Raw genomic sequence first — 17,399 nt, forward strand, 5'->3', positions numbered from 1 at the left:
TTAACAATTATCTCTCTTTTTTCTTCTTGTTTTTTGACTTTTTTCCCTTCAATTTGAAGTGAGTTTTTGCATTCTTTTTTCTTTCCACTTACATGCATCCATTATTTTATCCTCTTCTCATCCATCATCTTTTTTTTTCTTTTACATTGTATATGTAATATAAGAAAAATATATGTTTACATATTTGATGTGATCGTGTGGTGATATTTTTTTTTCAAGAAAATTTATTGGACTAATTTGATTCTATTGATTATGTGATATATTTTTTTAACTTAAGAATTTTTTGTTATTTTTTCTCAATTAATGTTATTTTATATTCTGAGTGAATTATCATCTTTTTTCAATTAGTCGTTTTTTTTCATATCTGTTCCTGCCTTCACCATATTGATATTAATAATGGCACTACATCAAATATGTCAACTTGTTGAAAATTTTTAAATTTTTTTTTTCTAGAATGCTTAACAAAGCATAAGGTTTAACTATATTTGGACATGAGTATATCTCAAACTTTTAACAAAAACTATTATGATCATTTGCCACATGCTCTAAAGTGGATGAGTTTTTCTAATAAGATAATCTTTATCCATGAATTGATTTTACCCTTCGACATACTTAGCTTAATAAAAATCACAACATTTATAATGATAAATTTGATTCTTTGTCAATAATTTGAATGAAGAATAAAATAATGAAGTATATTACCTACACTTAATATCTTGGTAGTAATCATAATATTACTACTACCATCCAAATTAAATGACTCCCTCTTTCTCATGGAGTATATAAATTAAACACTGCACAACTTTTTTTTAATATAAAAAAAAGTGTAATTGATGTTATCATTAAAAATATTAGTGAAAAATGAAACGTGCATTTTAATAAAAGGAGTTACGGTTAAAATCATATCACGGCTAAATTGGACGCCTTTCTCTTTAGTCTCAACCTTGCCGTCCTCTTTAGTCTCAACCTTGCTGTCAATTAAAAGCTCTTATCTTTCGAAATATAAATTAACTAATCTAAAATTTTACAACACATACAAGACAATTACATAACTTATATCTTAATTATTATGTTTTACAGGTTAACTTTGAAAAACTTGTGGAGGAAATATCAACCTTGCCGTCAATTAAAAGCTCTTATCTTTCGAAATGTAAATTAACTAATCTAAAATTTTACAACACATACAAGACAATTACATAACTTATATCTTAATTATTATGTTTTACAGGTTAACTTTGAAAAATTTGTGGAGGAAATATCAACCTTGCCGTCAATTAAAAGCTCTTATCTTTCGAAATGTAAATTAACTAATCTAAAATTTTACAACACATACAAGACAATTACATAACTTATATCTTAATTATTATGTTTTAGAGGTTAACTTTGAAAAATTTATAGAGAAAATATTTTGTCTAAATTACACTTTTCAGACTAATAATAATTGATCATCACTTATCCTATTAACGATATCAATTGACGTAGTAAATCAAGTGAGAAAAATCAAAGTTGAAATATCATTTAATAACCTGTTTTGGTAACCTATTGTTACCACTACTTTACTTGGATTGATTGCTATATTTCTTTTTATAATGATTAGTAGAATAATGAATTAGAAAATCTGAAAAGAAGAAAATAAATATATAGAGATATTATGCATAAAAAAAGGTCACAACACCTTATTTATATTAAAAATCTATAATTTAAATGTAGTTGTAAAAAATATAAAATATAGTTCGAACAAGGTTATTTTTAATATATATATTTTTTTAAGGATAAATTTGAATATTTTTTCTAATAAAAGTACCTTTTTTTTTAAAACCGTGTTTCCTTTTTTTTTTCCGAGTGAATTTTATTTATTTTTATCTGTATATATAAGTGCCGTTCTCCGTAATCCTTTTATCAACAGGCTCTGAAAAACCCCAGCCAGAGAGCAAGAAGAGCTTGTTGAGGTTTCTCCAAATCTTGAATTAACAATGGCGATTCTTGTACTCCCATTGATTACTTCAATTCTCAAACCCCACAAAACTCACTTCTCCTTTCTGCCTTTACCCATCATTCTTCACAGGCGTTTCTTTTCTAAATCTTCCACTGTCTCTGCACTGTCTACTTCTTCTTCTTCTTCTCATGTGTCTCACAATTCAGAAAATCAAAAGAAAGCCTCTGTTCCAACTTTCCAACAAGCCATTCAAAGGCTTCAGGTATTTTTTGGGTTAAAGTTTACTTTCTTGAGGAAATAACAAATGTACATTCAATTTTCTTGGACAAATTGCTCTTTATGAATTCAAGATTCTATCTCAATTCATAATATTTTATATTGGTCTGTAAAGATTGCCGCAAGAAACTTTTTTTTTTTTTTTGAATTAACGATGATAAATTAATAACAGAAGTAAAATCCTATTCTGGGATTTTTGTTACCCTGCATAGAGACATATTATTTTCACTCTATCTCTGAGATTTCAAGAAAGTAAAAGGAACCTATGTTCTTGCAACAAATTGCTCTTTATTGTTTCAAGATTGTATCTGAAGTCACAAATTCTTTTTTATTGGTCCTATCAAGATTGACCAAGAAACATGTTTTTTTTTTTTTTTGTGAATTAATGATGACATAGAAGAGAAGTAAAAACCTATTCTGGGATTCTTGTACACTGCATATAGAGATAGATATAGGAATATCATTCTTCTCTCTGAGATTTCAAGAAAATAAATGAATCTATGTTCTTATTCTCTTTGGTATAAGAATAATTTAGTTATGCTTTGGTTTCTTATTCTCATTCTTGCTAAAAGAGATAAATGAATGTGGTATGCATGGTTACTGGTTGCTTTGTCTACCTTATGCTATCTTTTTGCAGTAGTTCTTTCTTATTTGAGAGCATTGCATGATGTTTAAATTGATGGATACATATATATTGATTCACTTAGCTTTCTCTTTGGCAAAGATTAACATTGACACTCTTTAATCAGTTTTAACCATCCCACTTGATATAGATATGCTTCATATCTATCTTAATATTATCTATGGATTAACCAATCCTTTTAACATGGTAGGAGTATTGGGGTTCTGTAGGATGTGCCGTGATGCAATGCAGCAATACTGAGGTATGATATCATCCTTTTTAGTACTTACAAAATACAGGACATAGCAGGAAAAAATGAACTTGCTTTTCTGCTTGAATTGATACTTATTATTTTTAATGAGTCTTGATATCCCATCAAAGTCATAAGTTGTGATGTTCAAGTAGCAAGAACTAAGTATTTTCTTCTCGCATACTTTATTTTTTGATGGGTAATGTGTAACTTCTATTATAATATCGGCATAAAGGAGATGCTGGGCATATTCACCTAGAATGCTTTAGGACATGTTTATATGTACTGTGTATTGCACTGAATCTGGATTGTATGCATGTGTTTTGATTAAATATGCTTTGCAGTGTAGCCATTACATGAATGGACTTTTAGTGGTTATATTAGATCTTTGAGCGTTTAAATTAGATTTTTAATCTTTAGAGTTTTTCTCATCTTCTTAACTAACTTGTTTAAGTTTAATGCCCAGGTTGGAGCTGGGACTATGAATCCTCTAACATATTTAAGAGTTCTCGGGCCAGAACCGTGGAATGTTGCGTAAGATTTTCTGATAGGTTCATTTCATTTATTAAGTTCCCGATACAATTATCATCCTTATATTTGACCTGAATTTCCTAAAGTAGAAAGGAAATGCGCAAATAAGTCGTCCACATCTTAGACAGTTTCTTTAATGTGAAGTAAAATCTTAGTCATTGTTACTCAGTTAATGTCAGTGTTGTTAAAAGCAAGTGTTTCATCCCTTAAACTAGCAAGAAGCGCTTGCTTTTTCAACTGGTTTAGAGAAGCAATGACCTCTTTAGAAGAAAAAGTGAAGAAAAAGAGAAGGAGGCCTTTTAGACAAAAAGAGAGGTGAGAAGGTTCATACTCACCGTTGCTGCTGCTTAGTGTTTGTTTCTTTGTTCTTTTTTGGGACTTCTACATTTGTGCTCCAGGTTTTCACTGTTCCCTGCTTCTTCTTTGCAGTCACTTGCTGTGGCTTCTTCTTCTTCCTCGCCGCATCTCAAATTTTATTATCTGTTTTCCTTTTTCGTCTTTCTTCGTCTCTTTCTTTCTAGCTACTTCTCAGACTTTATCATCTATTTGTCCTTTTTTTCTTTTCCAGTTAGTCTTTTTTTTTCTCGCTTTCTTCAGAATTCAATAAACATTTTCAAAGAGAAAAGGACTTCTTTTTTTTTTTTTAAAAACAAATTTATTGAGTTAGTTAGGTGGGGTGTAGCTTGAGGCTTCTCAACCGCAATAACAGGGAAAATTCTATGGACGAACATATTATTTTATCTGGTTCACCATACTCTTGATCTTGGGAATGGAGGATGTTGTTTATTTGCAATGAAATGAATACATTACTATATTTTCATGTATGGCTATCAATATGACTGTCTGATGACAGGTATGTAGAACCTAGTATTCGTCCAGATGATAGCCGTTATGGAGAAAATCCAAATAGGCTTCAAAGGCATACCCAATTTCAGGTTAGTTTGCCTTCAATTTATTGTCTAAAATTCTGAAGTACAGTTGATTGCTTTTTACTATTTAAGCCCTATATGCAATAATTGTACTTCCAACTTAATTCTCCTGGATGTCTTTCTTGTTTGAACTGAAACTCAGGTGATTTTGAAGCCTGATCCAGGAAACTCGCAGGACCTGTTCATCCGTAGCTTGTCAGCATTAGGTTTGCAGCTGATATCTACTTTCCTTTTTATTTTTCCTACATTTGTCTTTCAAAATAACTTATGTTGTAACTGCTGCAATTACTTCTTCCATTTGGTACTTTTGGTAAGTAATAAAGACTGCACGGCCTACCAATAACAAAAGCTTGCAAATTCTTCCAATATTTGAGCTTTTTGAAGCCTGGAATACAGGACCATGATTTCTAATCTTTTGTTTTTGTTCTGTGACCAGAATGCCATGGTCACGGAATTTGGGTGTGTATGATCTGCTTGCTAAAAGGCGTTCATGACAACTACTTTTAGAGATAGAGCATATCTAGTGTTAGAACTAGGATTAAACATAATGTAAGTTTCAAGCAAAGAAGAATATGTTGATGGAAAATGTGATCAGGAAGAATTGCTAGGATGAACTTAAGGAAACGTGTCCAATATACATGATTGATCATGCTTGCTGAAATCGGTCAAAGAAAGCAGAGTTTCTTTCTGTTTGTTCATTAGCCACATAATATAACATTGAATCTGGGGAAAAGAGGAACATACTTTGCTAGTTTGCTTTATATGGTGACCTTAATATATTAAAAGGGAGCTGAGGAAAAAGCCTTTGATAGAAGCTAGTTTTAGGAACTCAAAAGTTAAAAACAGTTTGTTACTTAATGCTGAGGGGAACACAATTACCAGGTCTCAGAATACAACAACTTGTTACTTATGATGAAGAGGCTGTTCTTTTCTTTTGTTCTAGTTAATTTTTGGTTCACTCGTGACATTCCTACCTTAGTAGAGATGATTGAATGTTATTTGTAGAGAACCATATCGTTGAATAGGTTCTCTACTGTTCTACAAGACTTGTATCCCACAGTTTTCCTTCCAAATTCATTAAAAGAAACTTCATAGAAAGAAAAGAAGTGTATGTTATTTTTCCTCTTCTTGTTCTTAGACGTTCCTACATGTTTCGTGTCGTGTATATATTTGTGTGTATATATATATATATACACACACACACACACTCTAAAAATTGTTTTGGCTGATCTTTTACTTTATTGTGTTGACAGGTATTGATGTCAATGCACATGATATTCGGTTTGTTGAGGACAACTGGGAGAGCCCTGTAAGATTAATCATTCTCTTGATAAGGGATACTTAAGTTTTGTATGTATTCACATTTAACATTTCATGAACAGAACATTTCTTTTGTAATTATTTCCCTGTTCAGGTAAATTTTCATCTTTTTGTTTGGATTTGCATGAATGGTGTTTTCTGCTAACTTGACATACACTAATGTTTCTTCCTTCCCCCTGTGTATCTCAGAGCTGTATTGTTAAATGTTTCTTGGCTTGAACTACTAGTAGGTGCTTGGTGCCTGGGGATTGGGCTGGGAGGTATGGATGGATGGAATGGAAATCACACAATTCACCTACTTCCAGCAGGTTATTCTCTCTCTTTAGACAAAAGGTGTACAGAAGTTTTAGAATCCTGATCTTTGGTCAACGAACAAGTTTTTTAAAATCTTTATTTGCTTACTGGTTACTAATGACTTGGAAGAACTTGTCTTTTTTGCTTTTCTATTTGACCCTTTTTCTATCTTTGAGCACATCCAACCATCAGCTCGGTCATTAACTTTTAATTTTTCAGGCTGGAAGTATTCAGTTGATGCCAGTCTCTGTTGAGATCACTTATGGGCTTGAACGTATCCTTATGTCACTTCAGGTTAAATTTGCTTGTTGAGATCACTTTCAGGCTTGTTCTTTCTCCTCTTATGATTTCTTTCTTGACTTTTTTCTTGTTCAAACAAAATATGAGGCTTATTGGATACATTTTGCATTCTCTTCTCCCTAGGGGAAAAAAGGCATTTGGTAGCTGTTATACTCTTTTAATTGGATCATACTCTGTTTGAAGCACTTCTTACTGCTCTATTCTGTACCAGAATCTCCAGCATGATCTCAACATTTACTATGTTTATTAGCTAGCAGAAACCCTTGAGGTCATCACTGCCCATTCTTAGAATATAAAGATGATAAACTACCTGCATTTTTCTTCTGGTTCTCCAATATTATGTTTGTTATTAATCATTGTTACTTATCTGCAGGGCGTTGATCATTTTAAAAAGATTCAGTATGCAGATGGCATTACATATGGAGAGCTTTTTCTGGAAAATGAGTAAATAGCTAATTCAGCCAGAGAACTTTGTCCTTTCTTTTTGTTGATTGCCTTAATATAAGATAAATCATTTTGTTTCTTATAGATTTTCTTATGGTTTCTGAAAAATGTTATAATCTGCTGTTTCTTAGAGCTCAAACTATCTTTGATATTTAACAGTTTCCTCTTCATGTTCTTGTCATTGTGCATAATTATTGCTTTCAAGTTCCATTTCTTAACTGTATTAGAAAATGAAACTCGTATTTATAATTGTATAGAAGGCAAAGCAGTAGTTGTAGATGGATACCACATAGCATATGATAAGATCCACAATCTCTAAATTTTTGCTGTTTTCAATGGAGGCAAATCAGACCGTCTCCAAAGGTTTTGTTATTTCCAACTTAATTTGGAAAAATTCTGAATTTTTTGTATCATAATTAAATTAGGAGCACTTACTGAAAAAATAAAAAGTAAATAAAAATAGGAGTACATATGCTTGATAAATCTGTCATTTTCAGGGAAGAGATTCTGATTTAAGCTTCTGTTTCAGGAAGGAGATGAGTGCTTATTATCTGGAGCATGCTAGTGTTGACCATATACATAAACATTTTGATCTTTTTGAAGCAGAAGCTCGCCGTTTGCTTGATCTAGGCCTTGCAATACCTGCGTATGTACTTATACCTTCATACTATTTTTCTTCATGGGATGGATGTTTAAATAAATCTTTTGCTAACTTTACATCGAGTAACATTATTCCCTACACTGTGCTAGGTATGATCAGCTTTTGAAGACTTCTCATGCTTTTAACGTTTTAGACTCGAGAGGCTTTGTTGGGGTGACAGAACGTGCTCGTTATTTTGGGCGTATGCGGAGGTAGACATTTTTAGCTTTTCTTTGATTGCCAGAGAGTTAGTCGGGGTTTTTTTAAGTTCGGTTGATGATAGAGAAGTCTACCTTATTGGGCGCATGTAACAATTTTTTCCCGCAAGTTCCAAATGCTAGTATCATGCTTAATATATATTCCATCTGTTTCATTTTGTATTACACTCTTTCTACTTAGGTTTTTCTGTAGAGAATTACACCTTTCTACGTTTGGGAACTCTTTAACTGCGTACCTCCTATTTACTTCTAAATACGTGCTCTTGGAACCATAGAGAAGACATGCTTAATACCACAAATTCAAAGGGTACTTTTGATAGGTGCCACAGGTCTTCCTTTTTTCTCCTTACCACCGTGCCTATCTAACACTGCCATGTAAAATGGAATGGAGGAAGTACATCTTTCTTACTATAAAGTGAAGTCAGATATATTGGTGCCAAAACTTTTCCCCCCAGATTAGTCTGGAAGTCTCAAGTTCATTTTTTATCTGTTTTTTGCCCCCATTTGCAGTTTAGCTCGTCAATGCGCACAACTTTGGTTGCAGACAAGGGAGTCTCTTGGCCATCCACTAGGTGTTGTTTCTCATAGTGATCATCTTATTGTTCAAAGAGAAGTCTCGGAGGAAGCAACGGGAAAGGTATGTCTTTTCACTTTAGCCTTTGCTTGGATACTAGAGCAAGTACGGATATCTTAAAAGTTTGCTTTCTCTTTACTTGGTTTGTATACAGAATAATAGGAAGCATTTTTTTGGCCGCATTATTTTAGTTCAATAAGAAAGATAAATGAACAATATCTTTCCTTTCTATTGTTCCTGCCAAACCAAACAATGGAAAGAAACTGATATTCTCACTCTTTATACTCTACATTCTTTTCTGATATTCCCACTCTTTCAGTCTGCTTTCACATTCTCTTTGTAACTTTTACTTGTTTCTAAGCATAGGTTAATTTTCTGGCACACCTTTTTTCCTGTCATACAGGTGCCTTCAGAGCCACGATTGTTTGTTCTTGAAATTGGGACTGAGGAGTTACCTCCAAATGATGTATCAAGTGCATGCAAACAAGTATACATCTTCTTTTTCATATCATATTCATTCTTATTGTTTTGCAAGTCTCTGTTCCTGAAGTTTATACTGTAAATATGGTAAGGGAAGCGTGTTTGTGTTTTCTCTTATTTTAGTTCGTTCCTGATGTCATACGAAGTGAGTTCCCAAGTAAGCAGTTCAGCTTTAGTTGATTGTATTACTGCTCTGTTTAATCTGATTTTTATTTGTGCTGGTCATTGCAGCTCAAGGATCTGATTGTTCAGTTACTGGACAAACAAAGGTTGCTTCATGGGGAAGTACAAACACATGGCACTCCACGTAGAGTAGTGGTAGGATTTGTTTCGTTATGGTTGATCTCCTTCACAAATTTTGCTTTTCTGGTTACTTCGAAGGAAAGAGAGTGCATGATCTACCATTCTCAGTGTACTTTCTATAACTATTCTCAGATCCATGTAACTTAAAAATGGAAAGGGCAGCTCCAATGCCTGCAACTTCGTAGAAAAATCTTTGGCAAGTCATTTGTATGTTACATGAGTTGTTCAACAAGTACAAAGCCAGTATCAAATCTTGTAAACGCTACCAGATTTCTTAATAGTATGAAGCCAGTACTCTGACATTTGTTTTTGTGGGAACTTCTAATATTTTTTATTGAGTGGAACGAGTTCCAGAAAATACGAAAACCAAATTCCTTTTTCCCCCAAAAATGAAATGTCTGGATAGAAAAATCCATGAACTAGCTGAGCTGAACTTTCAGAAATGACCATACTTATAAAGTTTGCTCAGCGTTACATAATTGTTTCTTACTTCATAAGGCCTTCTGGAAAGGTTCACTGAAGTGGACAAATTTCCATGTTCATGAATAGGTTGAGATTTCTGGTTTCTGCTCTCACTTTCTCCTAGTTGATGCATTTTGTCCCAATTCACTGGGTTAATTTGATAATAACATGTAAGACCTACTTGTAGTTTTTAACTATCCAATCCCAACTTAACTGAGTTCTTTCTATATTAACTGAATTGATTAAAGTAATTAACATATCTCTATAACACATTTGAATCTTTTCAAACTGCACCATGGACTTTGTGCAGGCCTTGGTCTTTCCACCTGTAAACCTAGTTCCTGCTAACTCTCACTACTCGCTGGTTTCTTTTCGCCTTATAGATGCTAATAAAGATCATTTGCAGGTTAGTGTTGAGAAGCTACACCCTAAGCAAGTTGAACATGAGGTAGAGATTCGTGGACCTCCTGTTTCTAAAGCTTTTGATACGGAAGGAAATCCTACCAAGGTGGAGTGAATTGAATTTTAGTTATTCGTTAATTTAATTTGCTGAAACTGCACCATTTGAGTTACTTGCTATAACATGCATTATTGCACAAGAGTTTTTTCTTTTTTTTTGACAAGAAAATTATTAGCAAGTTGTTTCCCCCCTAGTCATGGATTTTTAAACTCCTATCTTAATTATCAGGGACCAAGAAGTCCTATATTTTCTAACATTAAAGACCTTACATAAGAAATGTATAATTAAATGTTGTTGGTTTTGTTGTGAACAGGTTATACCTTATCAGTATCATTCACCAGCATTGTATTTATATTGTTATTATCTATTTGCTATTCAGGGAAACACTTGAAGAAAAATAAAATATGCACATCATTTAGGTCTTGATGACAATTCGCCATACAAAGTGCCCTTAATTTTGTTTAAGTAGCATGGAAATCCGCACAAAAGAAAAGCCCTAGGAGTTATTTTCCCTAGGTAAATTGCCAAATTCATCCCTAGTTCAAAAGTAGGATTCAATTCAAAATTTTCAGTTTTTGATATGAACATCATCTCGTCTGTTGGAGAAAATCTAATAACTTGGAAAAACAAAAAACAAGATGTATTTTTTGGATCGTGTAAGTATTGTCAGTGTCTTGTAAATTTAGTGCATATGCATAAGGATAAACCTAAGTTGATTAGATGATGTAATTGTGTAATTTGATTTTCTTTTTTCCTGAGAACATTTAGACCCACTGTTTAAACATCCAATAGTGTGAATTAATGAAACAGTATTTTCTCTCAATGTTCTTCTCTTCCTTGCTTCGGTTCTCACATGGTATCAGGGCATATATGAGATATTAGTCATTGTGCATTTACAAGTGTGGTCAGGCTTAAGAAAGCTTGATTGTGTAATTTTTCGGGGGCAACTGGCTGGGGATGCTGTACTTCTCGTAGGTGTTGCATATCAACCAACATTATAGATATAAATCCTCCGGCCAGAAGAACTCATAAAGCCACAAACCCATCTGAGCTGTTAGGGGTTGGGAGGAGTCAGAACTTATCGGTGAGATTTGTTTGTGCATCAGCGTTGTCATCTCCGAGGAAATTTTCAGTGAGGTTCCTTCTCTTATGGGAATCTCTCCTAATAGCGAGCCTATTGTCCAATTTCCACTGCAATCTGACCACAAGAACACCAGTCCAAGAGGTCAGTCCACCTTTCCAGCCAAATCTTCACTGTCGAGCGCCTATTATCATCCATTGACATGCCATCCAAGTCTTTCAGCTCCCCCAAACCTTCTGAGTGTTTGAAATTTTTTTCTGGTAAATATTTTGGCAAACAGACTTTCCTTGTACTGCCAACCCCATTTTCTGGTCATTCAAGAGCTCCTTGTTTGAGTACAATTTTGATCAGTTCTTTCCAGCTAACAGATCTCTTTGGTCAGTCTATTTATTCTTCTTTTGAGTATACTTCTCCACTTGAATTTAAAAAGGGTCCTAATAATGTAGTTGCTAGATCTAGTACAGAGTCACAATACTGACCAATGACTTTGGCTGCATGTGAGCTTAGATGGCTAAAATCAACTTCTCCAAGAGTTTAGCTGTAAACCCATGAAATTCCTTATTTTAAAAAAACAGTTATACCCATGAAATTGATATGTGACAATCAATTTGCAATTGTCCACTATCCACAAAGTTCCAAACTTTATGCCAGTTGGCTCTCGAGAATTTCTCGGTTATGAAAAATGATCAAGCTGCAACGCATACAGCTTCGAATCCAAGTGTTTTATGAAAGAACAAAGCATATGAAAATAGATTGTCTTTTTATTCGACCAAAGATTGAGTCTGGGTGTATTATGACAGGTTTCATCAACTAAAATGATCAGTTAGCAAAATTTCTTACAGAATAACTCTGTGACCACAGAATCAGGTATATTTGTGGCAAGTTTGAAATTTAGGAGCATACTATATACATTCCAACTTGAGGGCGAGTTAAATATTAGGACTTATGTCCATTTTTTTATAAATATGACAAAGGTCTAGAATCATATATTTGTGTGATTTAAATTGGTTTATTTTCCTTTTCTGGAGTGCTTGTAAACACTGTTTAAACTCTAAATTTGAAATATAATCAAGCAATTCTATCCCCTAAATTTCTGCTTTTCAAATATATAGAGGCAGTGAATGTCATCTATCTTTTGTATCACACACTATGATAACTCTTGGAAGTTATATTAATAAGTTTTTCCTTATAGAAAACATACAGTAGAAAAATTATATCATCAAAAAAGAAAATGTGTAGTATTTGTCTTGTTCCTTATTTCAATGTGTCTTGAGAAATCTATTGCCATATATTGCTTGTATGCTGGACTTAATTTTATTTTAAATTGAGCTTTACTCGTGTTCCTTATTTGATGAATGTAGGAGCATTTTGTGTTTGCTAACTCAAATTTGATCTCTAACCAAATTCCCTTTGTATTTGATGAACTCAAGTCGTTCTGATTTATCAACTCATACAACTTTCAGGCTGCTGAAGGTTTTTGTCGCAGAAATAATGTGCCCTTAGACTCCATGTACAGACGAGCCGAAGGTACGTTACGTCAGATGAACACTTATTTATTATCTTTGTGTTTATTCATGTGAATTCTGGGTTTGATTTAGTCTATCATATGCTAATCATAGAAACTTCTTTTGCTTGAATGTGGAAAACTACTTGGATTTGTTTTTTGACATCTGATATGATATTCGTTATTGATATTAGATCCACTCGTGGGGTTACACTAGGTATGTTGTTGTTCATATGTAATTTGTTATCCCTTACAAAACTTGAAAATTACTCTTACCAATAATATCTGAAATTTTCTGTTCCTTATTATCTTTTCTTTCAAATTTTTGTCTGAATCAGTGCTATGGTCTTCTGTTTCTATGGCTTTAACCAATCGTGTTCATTTTGCCATTGTTGGACGATTTGTACTAAAAGAAATTTGAGGATGTGTCACGGTAGTGAATATTAACTTAAAGAGTTGTAAAGACCTACTTTTTATTCTTAGTGTAAACAGAATACTTGTAGCCTAAATGCATCATTGTACATATCTTTCGTCATCATTTTATTATTCAACACCATGAAATTTAAACATCAATGTTTAATTTTTTCTGTTGCCCAAAGGTTATTGCATCTTAATAGGAGAGAAGTACTACCGGTCCAACTAATCCTTTTTTTCAATCAAGCAATAAAATTTTACAAACAAGGGCAAGTACTGATTCAACTAATCTTCTACTGTTCAGATTCTTCTATCAATGTCACATATGCTTCAAACACATGTAGGTTTACCAAACGGATCCAATTGGAGGGCGATTCTTACTTCTATATATTTCATGTCTGACACTGCAAGATAAGGAGAGTAGATATTTCTTCAGCATTTTCCTGCTAATAAGAACTACAAAACACCATGCACCTTGAAATCACTGCAACAACAACATATCCACTGAAATCCCACAAGTGGGGTTTGGGGAGGGTAGAATGTACGCAGACCTTACCACTACTAGTGGAGGTAGAGAGGCTGTTTCCAGAAGACCCTTGACGGCAAATCCTGGTACACAGAAGGAGACAGTGAAGAAAATATAGCAAGTAACACGTTAGTAGTGCAAAGCCTACTAGAAAGGAGCAAAACAACAATAACATAGTGACCTAATCGAAACACACTAAACAACATACTAGGATAGATTATTATAAACAATAACATAGAGCACCTTGAAAATCACTGTTGACCAAAATGTTCTATGAGTTTCTACTTGTGAATTTTGACTCATTTTGCTCTGGATGACAAAGTTCCAGTCCTTATTTGTGATACATGCATCTAATGGGTAACATCACAGTAAGGTTCATTACTACAGGTGTCTACTGAAACAAATTAAACATGGTGCATTTCACTGTTCAGCTGTGTGGGACATTTCTTTTTGATGTATCAACCGTTCCTTAAGGCTCTTCACTTCTCATCTTTACAGATGTTCCTTTTTCATATAGCACCATCTTCATTAGCTGTACAAAATGTCATTTTTTACTTGGCAAAAATAAGCTAGCTGTATGAAAGTGTTAAATGCTTCACTGGTTCACTGTTTGCATAATTGCATGTTGATTGTTTATTTGGTTGTCTATGCTACAAATGCTTGTGTTTCATTGTTTGGTTCTGATTGCAGGGAAAACAGAATATGTCTATGTTCGTTTGGTGGAGCCAGCACGGCTTGCATTCGAGGTACACATAAAAATAAGTGTTTTGTTTATTATTTCGTGTAATAGTAAAATTTCCCTTTTCAACAACAAGCTAACCTTAGTATGGTGTATGAACAAGGCTACTGCTATAAATTACAAAGTTAGTCATGGAGATTCCTTGTGATTAAGTTCAGCTGTGTTTGGTAAAGATTAATTTTATGAACAGGATAACATATATGGGTATATTAATTCCACATAAGCGAACTGAATGAAAAATGTTTCTGGCGCTCCTCATGTAACCATAAGAATGTTATTTTGGGCAACACACTCTATCAAACTGGTGTGGTTTCTCATTTTCTGAACTTTCTCTGTCTGTATGAGTGTCAAATTCCTGCCTTTAGGCCTTTTAGCATAAGCGGCTACCATGCAACCAAAGATACTCTGTTACTCATAATTCTTCTATCACCTTGAATTGTCCGGGGATGAGGCCCACCTTACTAAAGAAGTTCACTATTGTTAGTCTTCGTTGGGGAAGTGATTTGCAGTAACTCAAGGTCATAGGACTTGGAGAATTATCATTTTAAATAGCTGGAGTAGAGAATGCAACACTATGTTTCCTCACGAATTGCTTATGCATAGAAGAAGTATATATATATCTCATCATATTCTATTTCATCCTATGTCAGTGTTTTGTGATGCAGAGGTGGCTCTACTACTACATGCAAGCACATAGTGATATAATTACAGGCAGTTTCAGGTCTAAAATCCATATAAAGAAATGTGCAGTTATTCTAGAGGAGAGTTATAGAACATTGAAAAGTTTTTGCATGTGTACTAGTTGTAAGGTTGGATCAGTCTTAACAATGTACCTGGGCATACCACCAGATCCACCTATAAGAAATGTGTAGCAGGGATTTTGTGATCGGAGGAAGCCGAGTAAAGATCTGTAGGATGGGAGAAGATATATATATATTTTGTTGATAACTGTGGTGTCCGGGCCAGCTTTTGCGCACCTCGATTAATTCCATGGATGCCTGCCACCTCCCACTAACATTAAGTACCAGAGTTACGGTAACTCTGTCCACTAAGGTTAGGTTAGATTGGAAGAAATCACCGTAGTTCTTGTCTCTGGTGAACCTGTTCTCCACTTATTGACCACTAGTCCACACTCTTGGGTGCAAGAGATATTTGTATTTAAGGAATATAGATTCTGCTAGAAAGTACTCTATCTAGTATTTCCATGTACATACATGTCGCTGGTTCCCATATCTGCAGGCGTGGGAGATATTTGAAAGCTGAAAGTGATTTCTCTGAGCTGCACCAGTGAGTAGGTGAGTAAGTACCGGTTGATAGATTGGACGGAGATCATGTCTGCACCAATGAGGAGGTACCTAAGTACTGGCTGATATATTGGATGTATCATGTCTCCCAAGAAGATGTTGGCTTGGAGATGAGAATTAGTAGTCTCTGTTCGGTGGGGAAAATGGTTGAAGTTCAATAATTGGATTAAGCGCTATAAAGAAGTGACATAGTAAAAAAATATGAGAGGTAAGAATCGCATTTGGAGGACTGATTAGATCCATATGCCATATAGGGGAGGGTTTTGAAGTTTTATTATAAAGATATGAAAGTTTTGCAACAACATAGCTTCAAAGTAGTCAACATAGCCAAAATCAACTTCCAAGGCAAATGCTTTCGCTACAGTTTTCAGCATTTTATGTTAAATAGATAACAAGCATTGCTACATGATTAGAAGTAATTAGTGGGTCTCGAATGGAAAAGTTTCCGCACCTCCTATAGCTAATGTACAGGTAGAACATCTCAATCATGAATCAGGATATATGGATATAAGAGGGATAAAGCAACATCCTCTTCACAGGTTACTTTAGCATCTTTTATCTTGAAGAAGAAAGGGCATGGTTTTCGCACTCCCCAACCTGGGGTGCCAGTCTTCCAGATTAACTAGAAAGATTTGGCAGTACTGCAACGCAGTCTTACAGTTTAAATCTGTAGTTCACATCAGTTGGTGTGTCATGTGTAAGTGACTGGGCCAGATTAGTTTACTGTCTGGTGACATATAAGCTGTGGAGTAGTCTGGTGCTTGTTTAAAACTAAACCGGTGATGCCAGACACTGTCAAAACATCTTCTAAGCTGGGCATTCTGAAGGACAAGGAGAAGCAAGTTGTGGACTCTTTGGGAAGAAGAAACTGAAGTGCTGAAGGTTTAAAAGTACTTCTGTACAGATTGGAGGAACATATATTTGGTGTAAATTTTATGCTCAATTTGACCTCTTATATCAAGAAAGAAATAAATTATAATTTTATAAACAAAAAAGACGTAGATGGTCGGAATGATAAAAGGACCATGGTTGTGGGTCAAATTACTTATTTCTTGAAGCTTTATCTCCAGAGCAGCTTGTGGAGGGTCTCATAGAGATAGTACGAGTGCCATGCACTTTTATAATATTCTTTTAGTTAAAAACCAGAGTGAAGAAGAGCGATTGAAAAGGTAAAGCTAGTGGAGTGCTGACGCTGAGACTTGCAGACTATGTTTCCTTACAGGTTTTCTGGAATTACCTTTGTCTTGGTGATCACAATGCTAATGGATTTCTAGGATGAGCTCCTAGTCAGCTGTCACTATACTGTTACTGATATATGATGTCTATTTGACTCTGAATTGCCTTGCCTATTGTGTTATGTGTATTCGATGTTATCATCTAATCATCATTTTGGCCGTTGAATTTGTTCATGTCACTCAGAATTCTATGTTGTCAGATGGCATTCATTTATTTATTTAGTTTTATAATACACTCCATCATGTTCGGGCGCAACTACATAATCTAGTCAAGCACGTGAGAATTTTTTTTGATAATGGATGGCAGTGTAGACTTGAATGAAGACTTTACTGTTATGCCATGTTAACGGCCTTGGGCCTGATTCGTTCCATGCAACGTGAATCTAGGGCAATAGCTCTTAACTCCAAGAGTTAGACACATCCGTCAATATGGTATCAAAGTCATATTCTTGATGTTGAGTTATCTTATACCTGGTCAGCCATATTATGTTACTCCACACTTAAGATGTTCAGCCCTGCTAGTGTGGCAGAAGGGACAAGGGATATGGAATCCCACA

The 17,399-nt window shown here is 34.4% G+C and overlaps 1 protein-coding gene across 3 annotated transcripts in view; it reads left to right on the forward strand.

Moving 5' to 3' along the window:
- Positions 1-445: 445 nt before the first annotated feature.
- The window catches only part of LOC101256217 (glycine--tRNA ligase, chloroplastic/mitochondrial 2), a 33,537-nt gene continuing 16,583 nt past the window's right edge, over positions 446-17,399 (forward strand). The window contains exons 1-17 of one of the 3 annotated variants that reach the window (XM_004229694.5): positions 446-2,198; positions 3,046-3,096; positions 3,551-3,618; positions 4,469-4,550; positions 4,687-4,750; positions 5,798-5,853; positions 6,095-6,172; positions 6,378-6,452; positions 6,832-6,902; positions 7,432-7,548; positions 7,653-7,754; positions 8,271-8,397; positions 8,738-8,821; positions 9,046-9,132; positions 9,986-10,087; positions 12,584-12,647; positions 14,255-14,310. In XM_004229694.5, the coding sequence (XP_004229742.1) occupies positions 1,974-2,198; positions 3,046-3,096; positions 3,551-3,618; positions 4,469-4,550; positions 4,687-4,750; positions 5,798-5,853; positions 6,095-6,172; positions 6,378-6,452; positions 6,832-6,902; positions 7,432-7,548; positions 7,653-7,754; positions 8,271-8,397; positions 8,738-8,821; positions 9,046-9,132; positions 9,986-10,087; positions 12,584-12,647; positions 14,255-14,310 (1,509 nt within the window). In that variant the 5' untranslated portion in view covers positions 446-1,973. Of the gene's footprint in view, positions 2,199-3,045; positions 3,097-3,550; positions 3,619-3,719; positions 3,931-4,468; positions 4,551-4,686; positions 4,751-5,797; positions 5,854-6,091; positions 6,173-6,377; positions 6,453-6,831; positions 6,903-7,431; positions 7,549-7,652; positions 7,755-8,270; positions 8,398-8,737; positions 8,822-9,045; positions 9,133-9,985; positions 10,088-12,583; positions 12,648-14,254; positions 14,311-17,399 lie in introns of those variants that run through there. The other 2 variants (XM_026031572.2, XM_010327008.4) reach the window with 2 other exon arrangements.

This window comes from Solanum lycopersicum, chromosome 1 (assembly GCF_036512215.1).
Source record: "Solanum lycopersicum chromosome 1, SLM_r2.1".
In the NCBI taxonomy this organism is placed as follows: Eukaryota; Viridiplantae; Streptophyta; class Magnoliopsida; order Solanales; family Solanaceae; genus Solanum; species Solanum lycopersicum.